The sequence below is a fragment of the Heteronotia binoei genome, chromosome 14 (assembly GCF_032191835.1).
Source record: "Heteronotia binoei isolate CCM8104 ecotype False Entrance Well chromosome 14, APGP_CSIRO_Hbin_v1, whole genome shotgun sequence".
Taxonomy (NCBI): Eukaryota; Metazoa; Chordata; class Lepidosauria; order Squamata; family Gekkonidae; genus Heteronotia; species Heteronotia binoei.
This window is the reverse complement of record NC_083236.1, coordinates 1,421,307-1,433,430: the sequence shown is the minus strand read 5'-3', so window position 1 is coordinate 1,433,430 and position 12,124 is coordinate 1,421,307. Positions and strand designations below refer to the sequence as shown.

General features: G+C 39.5%; 1 protein-coding gene across 1 annotated transcript in view; it reads right to left on the bottom strand.

Annotated features, from left to right (window-relative positions):
- GALNT12 (polypeptide N-acetylgalactosaminyltransferase 12) overlaps nt 1-12,124 on the bottom strand; it is a 119,174-nt gene that overhangs the window by 79,257 nt on the left and 27,793 nt on the right. The window contains exon 4 of the mRNA XM_060254501.1: nt 2,141-2,326. Coding sequence (XP_060110484.1) covers nt 2,141-2,326 — 186 coding nt within the window. The remainder of the gene's footprint in view (nt 1-2,140; nt 2,327-12,124) is intronic.

Here is a 12,124-nt window from a genome sequence, read left to right as displayed (position 1 = left end):
TGTATAGGTGGTATATGACTCCGAAAAAACTGGCTAAGATGAGTAAAAAGATGTCGGATAGATGTTGGAAATGTAAAAAACATGAAGGTTCTTTCTTTCATATGTGGTGGACTTGTGAAAAAGCAAAAGAGTACTGGAAGATGATACAACAAGAAATCTCCAAAATTTTGGGTTACGACTTCAAGAAAACTGCAGAGACGTTCTTGCTTGGATTACAATTAGAAAAATTTCCAAAGGAAGACAGGACTCTAATTTGGTACTTGCTATCAGCTGCTAGGACATTGTATGCGCAGCTATGGAAACCAGAAAAAATACCAGAGAAATGGGACTGGACTATGAAAGTTTTATCGTGGAGTGAAATGGACAAACTAACCAGAACGCTGAGAGACTATGATTTAGAGATATTCAAAAAGGAGTGGAAGAAATTTAAAGGATATATGGAGAAAGAGTGGAATGTAAAAAGACATTGGACAATTTTTTAGCATTAATTAGAAAAAATATATATATATATTGAACTTTGATCAGTTAGTAGTACCTTAAGTATTGAACTTGAATCTATAACTTCAGGGAAGTCAACATTGGAGGGAGGGGGGGATTGAAATGCCATATGGGTTAGCACTGAAAATTTATAATTAAGATTTGTAACCATATGCTATCAATAAATTGTTAAAACACAAGAAAATGGAGTAGGTTAGGTCAAGCAGCTCTTAGCAGTTTAAGCACAGCATCATATTATACCCTTAGCCTTATATCATAACAGTAAAGCTTTCCAGAGTCTGACACTACCCTAATCCCCTTTCAAAGCTGTCTATTCCTGTGGCCATCACTACATCCTCTGGCAGCAAATTCCACATTTCCATCATTCTCTGCATAAAGTAGTATTTCCTTTTGTCTGTCCTGAAAATCTCCTGCCCATCAGCCTCATTTGATGAGCTTGAGTTCAAGTATTATAGGAAAGGCAGAAAACTGTATCAACTTTCTCCACCCCATTAATAATTTTATAAACCTCTATCATGTCCCCCCTTAGTTGTTGTCTCTTTTCTCATTTGAAAAGTCACAGCAGCTTAGGTTGTAAAAATGCACAGGAAAGAGCAAATATCCTTCCATCTTTTTCCAATACAGGGGAAAATAGTATGTAAACTGGAAAACGGTTACTACTTCTGTAAAAATGCTAGATTAACTACTGCAGATTATCAGTAGAATTTTCTTCCCAGAATGGCTGCCTTCTGTGAGGGTGCTCTAATTTTAAGTGCATCAGTTCTTCAAAAAAGGCATTTAGATTTCATAGCAGGATCTTAAATTCCTCATAGGATCTTCCTTTGTACCAGAATAACATCACTGAAGCCTCTTTCCACAAAGATAGATTCAGGTAGACAGCCATGTTGATCTGACGCAAGAGAACCAAGTTTGAGTCCAGTGGCACCTTGGAGACCACCGAAATTCAATTTTGACAAAGTGTGCAGCCACATGAAAGCATTTAACCTTGTTGGTCTTAAAGGTGCCACTGGACTCAAACTTTGTTCCACAACTTGAGATTTAAACAAATTAATATTGTTAACTATTGTTATAGAAGTACTTTCTTCTGTAACCACTTAGGAATAGCACATTGCTAAAAAGTGCAGTTGCAGTGAGAGAGAGGAGAAAGTTTAAATTCTGTTAAAAATAATATTGCATTTACAGGAAAGATGCTGAGTTGCTACCTATGAATGAATTTGTTCAGCCCTATTATAGTGACAATCTGGAGAGAAAGTTTTTAAATTCAGTGACAGTAACTATTTTAACAAAACATTCCAGATATGCAGCATCTCATTTGTAACCAAAATGCCATTGGGTGCACCCTTGTGAACAGAATGCTGGTTCTTCTCTTTTAACTCTCCACTCACCTCCACAACCACCACTTTTTCCAGTGCTTAGAAGTACATGCAAGAACATTTTTAAAAGCACAATTTGTATTACTATCATAGCAACATATAAATATGTGTGTGTGTTAGACACAACATTAATATAGCAACATGGGTGTTTGTGTGTGTTAGATGTAAAATCCAGGGTCAGTGTTGAGTGACAACTTTCACTTATTAACTCTTCCAGCAAGTTTATCAGATTGAAAAATATTTCAAAGCAAGACCAAAGTGAGCCCAACCTGATGACATCTGTCTTGGACCTTCTCCGTTTCTGCTCTCTGTCTGGGATGACATGCCACGTGAAGACCAATCTCCAGTCAAAGCCACCGATCTGTGGCTCCCCAGCATTTCCCAAGTACTCAAATGTGTTCCAGTCAATCACATCAATCACAGGGCAGACAACAGCTGACGGTTCTTCTTTGATTCTAAGTAATTTATAAAGAAATATGATGTGCCTGGTGTTGGCAGATGCTAAAACTGTAGAACAGTAGGATGGAGGAGAACAAGAACACTTACCTCTTAATAAACAAAGTAACTTATTATTCTCTGTTCTACTACTGAAATTTTATACTTTAAAAAGATTCTTTACCTCCAGTCCAGTTTCTCTCAAACTTTTGGGACTCTGTCCCCCACCCCCAGTTTAATTCTGCTTCCCCACCCACAGGCCCCACCTACGGGGAGATTCTCAAGACAGCTCCGTGAGTGCAGCCAACTGCAGTATTAAAGAGCACTTATGTTTATGTAAAACTTTTATGCTAACTTTCCACCCAAATAAGACCGAATTATTCAAGCTCGCCTTTAATGGTTAGGGGGAGGTGCCTATTACCTTCAGCACCAACAATCTCACTGAACTAATATAACGGAATCAGAAGCTTGCCATCTTGGATTTTTAATATGTATGGAAATGTTTTTATGTACTTAATTTTAATATGTTTGTAAATTGCTAATGTTTTTAAACTGTTGTTAGCCACCCTGAGCCTATCAGGGGAGGGCGGGATATAAATCTGATAAATAAATAAAATAAACAAATATGGTTCTCAAGGTAGCTAATTATAAAAACATTAAAACTACTGAACATTACTTGATTGGTTCCCTCTTTTTCCTCACTAGAAACCCAAAGCAATTTGCATTGTTCATCTTTCCTCTGCTGTCCTAACAAGGCTAAGGAAACACAACTATGCAGTTGCTGCTGGATTCTGCCATGTGTCAGTAGAAGGAACCACAGATGTTCTGGATGGTTAACATCCCTGGCCTTCCCAGTTAAGGATCTCAAGCAGCAGGTGCAGAGGGAGACTCTTCTTTGCCTGAGCCCCCAGAGAGCCAGACAGAGCAAAAGAGGAACACTTCTTCTCAGTGTGAGGCTCTTTCCTGCCTAATGAACTCAGCAAGCATCAATGAATGATCAGCTTGCTTGGCCAAAGAGTACAGCCAAGCCAATAAACTGCAGGAGGAGCACAAGCACGGTACTCTGAAGATGCACAAACATTCCCTGTGCAATCACTTGCAAGACTGCTTCAAACCAAAGTTTGAGTCCAGCAGCACCTTTTAGACCAACAAAGTTTTAGATGCAGACTTCTTCAGCTACCTCAAAACAGCTGGAGTCATCTTATTTTTTCCATTTCCATTTGTAACAGGCAATGTGAAAGGAAGAAAACAACCCATGGAGATTTGTGAGGTCAAAATAATAGGGATACATTATGCTCTGATTCCCACCTCCCCACACCAAACACAAGATCAAGCCAAATCAAAAGGAATGAGCCTATTTTACTGACTTTTTTAAAAAAGCAAAGCCATTCAAAGGAAAGTTCAGTCATCTTCTAGAAGCTGAGAAAATGAGAATCACAGGAAGGAGAAATATTTCCCTGGTACCAAGTCCCTCTTTTTACTAAGTCATTTCTGTGAGCATCTTCCAAGTGATAGAACTCCAGCACCAAAGACCCCAGAAAGCAGCTGCAGAGGCAGCAGAACAACCCTCACCTCCAAGGGCAAAGGGGCCTCGCTTTACTTGCTTCCCAGCCCAAAAAGCTTCCAGAGTTCAGTGGGCAAACTCTTTGAACTGGGTCTGCCAGTGAAAAGGCCACACTCCACACAGACAAGGAAGCACCAGGCTGCCATGCCCCAAAGTCTCTGCCAAAGAGAAGGAAAGGGATGGGGAAGAGAGAGAAGAGAATGCACATAGCAGGGGTTACACACAGAGAAAGTTTCAGAAGGCAGGAGCCTGCAGCAATTCTCACGGAAAGAACCTTTCTCTTACTGGGGGTGAGAGGGAGAGACCACTGGTTCACTAGAGGGCCACTGGGGGTGAGAGGGAGAGATAAAATTCTAGGGGCCCATGTGGATCACGTTCTCTGAATACCCAGGTTTATCCCTTTCCATTGAGGAGATATGCCTTTCCCCTTATATCTCCACATGAGAAGGAGTCAAGAGATAAACCTCTTAAATGAAAGCTGGGAATTCAGAGAACCTGGTACCCACCTTTATCATATAACATTTTATCAATATAATGTGCCAATTAAAAATAAAATTACAGCCTCCATTGGAGGGGGGAGGAAATGCCCACTGTGAGAACTTGGTCCCATTATTGTCCCAAGTAAGTGGAATCATCTCCAAGAATCTAGGCACAGAAGACAACGACAACCATTTCGAACAGCCAAAATTTTACCCTGTACTGCCATCTCCTGGACTGACCATACTATGGGAAATGACAAGCAAGTTTCAGGTCTTCTCACAAAGGGCTCTGCAAATCTGCAACTGGCAAAACAGCTCTCTGCAGAAAGCTTCATAAACCAATAATTAAGAGGACAGCTCAGTTAAAGTACAAATAATTAAATATGACTTAGCTTAATAATATAAACCTCCTTTTCAAAATGACTATAAAATATTAATTACATTTTAAGCAATATTAATTAACAGACATTATTCTATTCTTATTTTTTTAGAACCAGATTCCCCACCCCCTTAAACTCCTTATTGTGTTTATATGTGTGAATCATTGGAGAAAGTCCAGAGAAGGGCAACTAGAATGATTAAAGGGCTGGAGCACTTTCCCTATGAAGAAAGGTTGAAACGCTTGGGGCTCTTTAGCTTGGAGAAACGTCGACTGTGGGGTGACATGATAGAGGTTTACAAGATAATGCATGGGATGGAGAAAGTAGAGAAAAAAGTACTTTTCTCCCTTTCCCACAATACAAGAACTTGTGGGCATTCAATGAAATTGCTGAGCAGACAGGTTAAAACGGATAAAAGGAAGTACTTCTTCACCCAAAGGGTGATTAACATGTGGAATTCACTGCCACAGGAGGTGGTGGCGGCCACAAGTATAGCCACCTTCAAGAGGGGTTTAGATAAAAATATGGAGCACAGATCCATCAGTGGCTATTAGCCACAGTGTGAGTGTATATATAAAAAAAATTTGCCACTGTGTGACACAGCGTGTTGGACTGGATGGGCCGTTGGCCTGATCTAACATGGCTTCTCTTATGTTCTTATTATTTCAACTATAAATTTCAATTATTTTAATAAGTATAATAATTTAATTTCTTACATTAGCCAAAGCTATTATAAAATGGTCAGTGAAAATTGAAACAGTTTTTCTTATACTCAGAACTTAACTGCTCGCTGTTTCTTTGCTGTTTCTGTTAATACATTACTACTGATCACTTCAGACATAGGGTTGAATCCTGTGGGAATTTTTTATTTATTTTATTTATTTATTTATTTATTTATTTGGGATTTATATCCCGTCCTTCCCACAAGTGGCTCAGGGCGGCTTCCAGTGATAGATCCAACAAAATTACAGTATTTAAACATATAAAGGGATCAGCATTTAAAACAGATAAAAACAGATAAAACCATGGTTATCAATAAATATTAATAAATATTAATAAATATATCAACTGTATATAAAAGAAAGAAATCGGGCAAGTTACATTAAAATTCTCAAGCTAGGTATAGGCTAGCCGGAAGAGGGTCGTCTTACAGGCCCTGCGGAACTGTACAAGGTCCCGCAGGGCCCTCACCTCTTCCGGCAGCTGATTCCACCATGTAGGGGCCATAACAGAGAAAGCCCTTTCTCTGGTGGATTTCAAACGGGCTTCCTTCGGCCCAGGGATAGTAAGGAGATTTTGTGTTCCCGACCTCAGCACTCTCTGGGGAACGTGCGGGAAAAGACGGTCCTTCAGGTAGACAGGTCCCAAGCCATATAGGGCTTTAAAGGTGATAACCAGCACCTTGTACCGGACTCGGTATATTACTGGAAGCCAGTGCAGGGTCCGAAGACCCGGCTGAATGTGTTCCCACTTTGGGAGACCCAATAACAGCCGGGCCGCGGCATTCTGCACCAGCTGCAATTTCCGAGTTCGGGACAGGGGCAGCCCCATGTAGAGGGCATTACAGTAGTCTAACCTCGAGGTGACCGTGGCATCCAAGTGGGACCGTGGAATTCCCACTGAAAGAAGGGGATTTTGTGAACAGCCGCCCCTTGCAGTCAGACTCCAGACACCATGCTCTTCCTGGGGATCCCCTGTCCTCCAAGACCACATTTTGGGGGGCATTTCAGGATGCAACAGGAGAGGAGAGATTTTCCATGGGCTTTGACCCATAATAACCACACCACTGTCTGGCTGCCACAAACAGGCTTCATGCTTGGGTGTTCCCTTCTTTCTGCAGGCTCCAATTCCTTCCTAATTTTGATATACTGTAGTTTCTCTGGCATCCAAGCTGGCAGACCACAGCTGGAACCCAAACCAGAATGAAACGCTGTGATCCATCAGACTTCCAAAAAATATTGAGCAGAAACTCAGTAAGGAATTCTAAGTCTGAATAGGCACTATTCTGACAAAATTTGCCCTTGGGGCCTTTAATGGGATCGATGCTTCCTTTCATACCCTGTTCAAATGCAGGCTTTTCAGAAATATCAGGCATCATTCTATTAAGCCTGGCTCTTTTGCTTAGTCATAAGGATCCTAAAGACACCTTCACAATTGCAAAATACGCCTCAGTCCTTTGAGCCCTTGGATCCAAAACAGAAGGACTGAGTATTTTCTGCTGGCCAAGATTTATGAATCAATGAGCTTCGAAGGGAAAAAAAGGCCCAGACATGTCTTTTTAAATCCGACATTGAAGGAAATTATGGTTTGCTCAACTTATTTTGAGCCCTTGGAACTTATTTTGAACACCAGCTGACCTTGCTGCTTCTGCAGATGATGCACCTGTTTGCTTTCCCTTGCCCCTCACTGCTCCTTGATTGGCAGCCACTTCTTCCTCACCATTTTTCCTGCTCCTCTCTGTCAACGAGGCAGCCTGGGACCACATGTCATATAACCAAGACTCCCTCTAAGCTGTGGAGTCTTATGAGAAAAAATTCTACTTCATGAGCTATGGCATAAATTAGTCTGCTCTGGGGCCATTTTTCCTGAGCTAAGAAAAAAAAAGTGTGAGCCAGAGGCTAAAAACCTGTGAGCTAGCTCACACTAACTCAGCTTAGAGGGAGGGCAGCAGGGGTACAGGTATAAAAACATTTTTAAATAACAAAAACACTTGCATCTTTGAAATGTTTTCTAAATATTTAGATTTCATGGCTATGATATGATACATGCTCCAATTGGCTTAGGGCAACTTTCCTTTTTTAACATCCCCCCCCCCCCCCAACACACAGCAATCTTTTACTGCTATCCTATTTTTCCAATTCATACTGGGCTCAAAATGGCTAACAGGATTAAAAATATAACAATAAACATAAGATCCATACAGATTCAAAGTAGTGAATTTTTACCTTTCACCTGATATTTAATTAGTGCCATGCAAGAATCTGAGAAATCAAGACACCACCATAGTTAGGGGCTCAGTATTGGAAATGCAAAGTTGTATAACAAGAATATACTATTGAATACTTTTATGTTTTTAGTGTTATAACAGATCAACTGCTGGTCGTATTGTGGCCACACAAGACAGCTTCTGTTCCTTTTTGTTTATTACAGAACTTATGTTTTCAGCTGGTTTTTAAAAAATATCTTAGCAAGTAAAAACTAACATTTGTGTGCTTCTGTAGCAGAGAATAAAGCATTAGGTATGCTTGCAGAAAATGTTTAAATTGCATAAATATGCCCCAACAATACAATTTTATACAGAAACTAAGTTATAAATGATGCATTTTATGTTGGTAAAACTGGTAAAATAGTATAAGTCTAGATTTGGTAGGAAAGTAATCAATCAAACAAACAAACCAACCTTTAACGGCATACAATGTAGGACAGTAATTATTGGACATATTTCAGTTTTTCCCAAAATGTCCTTTTTCCCCAAGCCAAAACTGAAAAGGAATTGGGGGTGGGTGGGGGGTGGGCATGGCTTCAAAATTTCTGGAAACTTTCAATCTCTAGCCATGACCAAAATGACTCTCCAGTTTCAGCTGTCTGCCCGTCCTCAACATCAGAAGATACAAGAATTCAGAGAAGGGCTCTGAAGATAATCTCAGAGAACAGACAGGTAGTTGCACGTGGGAATAAGAATCATTTTGAAGCTGAAGGGATTCTGAAAAGCAGCATATGATAGAACGTGGTCTAATTCTGAAATAAAGTTTTAAAAAATCCCATTGGGTGGGCCCCAAATCCTAGGTATGCCTGAGTAGTTTCTTTTGGGCCCTAGCCAGCACACTGGAGATTTGTTTGTCTCATGTAACAGCTTTGTTTATGTTTTTATTATCATATATGTAATTTATTTTAAATGTTTTAATGTTGAAGCCGTTTCATATTTGATGTTTACTGCCTTGGGAATCCCTATTTGGGTGGAAAGGCAGACGAGAAATATTTTTAATCATCATTTCCTTTGTTTTTTCTTTCTCCACTCTTTCCTTTCATTAGCTTTCTGTTTAATTTTCCAGTCACATAAATTGTTTCTAAGTGCACACATGCTTGTTTGCTGCAGATGACTGGCTTTACCATAATTAGAGTTAGCTTACCATAACTAGAGATGAAACATTTCCAGTAATTTTGAAACCACAAGGGGGTGGGAGGAATTCCAGGAAAAAAATCCAGAAATTTACTTAGTTTATAAAATTTCACTATTTTCCAAAATTATGGAATTTAAAAGTTAAAAATATCTTAGTTTGGTGCAAGCAAAATTGCAAATATACCTAGTACCTGAGAGAAAACTGCAAACTAAGGCAGCCTATTCCACCTTAGCACATATACCTTAATTTTTGCTACTTGATTAGAGAGCACTCAGTTCTCAATGAGACTCTCAAAAGGCTTTAACTCCTTATCTTTCTTTTCCCTCCAGCAAGGTAGGCCAATAAGCTATTGGATACCCAGCTTGTGGGTAGATGGGATCTAGAGGGGAAGAACCAGGAAATTATAGGCCAGTCAGCCTAATGTCCGTCCCAGGCAAATTAGAAAAACCAGGCCTAATTTTGGGCAGGAGCTCACAGGAGCAGAGTTGTAGAGTCTCTAAATCAGGGGTGGCCAAACTGCAGCTTGGGAGCCACATGTGGCTCACATTTATTGTGTGCCTCTCAAGGTCCCTACTACCCCATTGGCCAGCTTGGAAAAGGCATTTCTCTCTATAAATCACTTCACCAAACCAGCCAGTGTTTTGGAGAATGCATTTAAAGTTAAAGTTGCTTTCTTTCCACTTCTCTCTCCCCTTCTACCTACCTTCCTTCCTTCCTACCCACCTACCTACATCTGACGTTAATGTCTTGCTGCTCTCAAACATCTGACGTTTATTCTCTGGCTCTCATTTTAAGCAAGTTTGGCCACCCCTGCTCTAAGTTTTATTGTGCTTTCTTTCTTACCCCCCCCCCCCAAAAAACCTTGTTTCTGGACTCCATTGTTCAAACCCCCTGTGAGAATTTTGCTGAACTCTAAGATTTGACAAACTTTCTTTTTTAACAAATATGTTTTATTTATTTTAACCAGCATTATAATTATTGCCTTAACAATAGCAGTAGTCCTTCAAGAGTACATAAATACAAAAATATAATAAAGTGAACTAAACAACAAAAAAAACCCCAAACAACTGAGAGTAAGTTTAGCCATTACGTATAAGTGCCATAACTCAGAGTCCCATTACGTATAAGTGCCATAAGTTTATATCTGGTGGTTTTTCTGACTTCCATCTTTGTGCTATTGATAATTTTGCTGCATGTAATAAAAATGCAATCCTTTTGTTTATCTGGGGGGATAATTTAAGTCTGTTTCTGAAATTTAATAAGATATGATCAGATGTGAGAAGTATGAGTGTTCCTGTTATTTGTTGAATTCCTTTTAAAATCTGGTGCCAGAAAGTGGAAATTTTGGGGCATTCTCCAGCAGTGAAGATACATGCCTATTTCAGAACAGTTTTTCCAGCACTTGGGGAAAGCATTTTTGAACATATGTGATAGCCCTGTGGCGCAGAGTGGTAAAGCTGCAGTACTGCAGTCCTAAGCTCTGCTCATGACCTAAGTTCGATCCCGGTGGAAGATGGGTTCAGATAGCCAGCTCCAGGTTGACTCAGCCTTCCACCCTTCTGAGGTCAGTAAAATGAGTACCCAGCTTGCTGGCGGGAAAGTGTAGATGACTGGGGAAGGCAATGGCAAACCACCCTATAAAAAGTCTTAAAATTATTACTTTTGAGATATGTAATGCCTTATAATAATCTATAATGTGTGGGAAATTTATACCTCCAGTACAGTATACAGTGGATGCCTGTATTCTGTGATGTTTATACATCCAGAAGAAATTCAGTAATTTTTTTTTTTTGCAGGAATCTTAATGGGAATAGTACAAAAAAGGAATATAAATTTGGGCAAAATAAAGGATTTAATTAAATGGTATCTCTCCATCCAAGAATAGGTTTTGGAATTCCACTGCTGTAAATTTTTCTCTATATCATTAAATATTTTACATGATTAAATGTTATAGTTTTAGATAGATCCATTGGGATATTGATTCCTAAGTATGGTAAGTATTCTTTCACATTTTGGAAGTTGTATGTAGAATCAGTATACAGTTTAATTGTGATTTATCTAAATAGAGTTTTAAAATTTGTGATTTTGTGTGGTTTATTTGTGGGCCTGAGACCTCAATAAAATGATGTAGCACAGTTTGAACATTTCTCAGGGATTCTGAGGGGCATGTAAGAAGAAGCAGTACGTTATCAGCGAACAAGTTTATACTCATGTTCATTTATTTTCAGATGCTCTTATCATATTTGCTAGTGGTTCTATTGATATTGCAAAGAGCAGTAGTGACAGAGGGCATCCCTGCCTGGCGCCTCTAGCTAAAGTGGGGAGGAAATCTGCCCACTGATTTTTAATGGGACTTGTGGTATTTTGTAAACTGCCGTAATTGCTGATAAAAAACTTTCCCCAAAACCCATATTTTGTAATAGTGTTTTCACCATTGTTTTAAAAGGGTCAGTTTCCTCAGAGATTTTTTTCTGTGGGATTTCTTTTAGGGAAATAGTCACTCACCCGCTTTTATATTGTCCCAGTTTTGATGGGGATATGTTTATTCTTTGTTTGATTTACCCATATATTTTCATTTGACTCGCTTTTTAGTGGATTTTTCAGTCAGTATTGGAGAGAGTGATCACTTCAGGCATCCATTTTCTCTTCCTTGACACCTTGCCCCAGATTTTACAAACTTTCTAATATTTTCCCCCACAAAAATATGGAAAAATAACCAAAACATAACATATAAAGCAGACAGCTGGAAATCATGCTCATGCCACTGTGGTCACATGGGAGAAAGTAATTTAAAAAGTACGATGGGAGTAAGGTTTTATTATGACAGTTATAATTCCAAAAGCATTTTAAGGTAGGTGCTGAGCTGATATAATGTAGTACACCTTCTGGTGATGTTATGGGTGTGTGGCATATGCAAATGAATTATGTAAATGAGCTGCACTAATGAGCTCTTTTCCTATGAAATGGCCCCTGGTAAAAACTGTAATCAAAGACAGAACTGTTTGGTGCACAGAGGGATAATGTCTGCTGAGGGAAAATCAGCACAGCTTCTGCCAAGGGAAGTTCTGCCTCACCAACCTTTTGGAGTTCTTTGAGAAAGTGAACAAGCATGTAGACAACTGTGATCCAGCAGACATTACAGACTTGGACTTTCAAAGGGCTTTTGTATGGCCTGTGTGACTCCACCTTTGTTACATGCTGATGTTTAGTCGCCCTGAGTCTTCTGAGATAACAGTGTTCAGCCACTCCCAAGAGAATTTCTTCTCTCATGCTT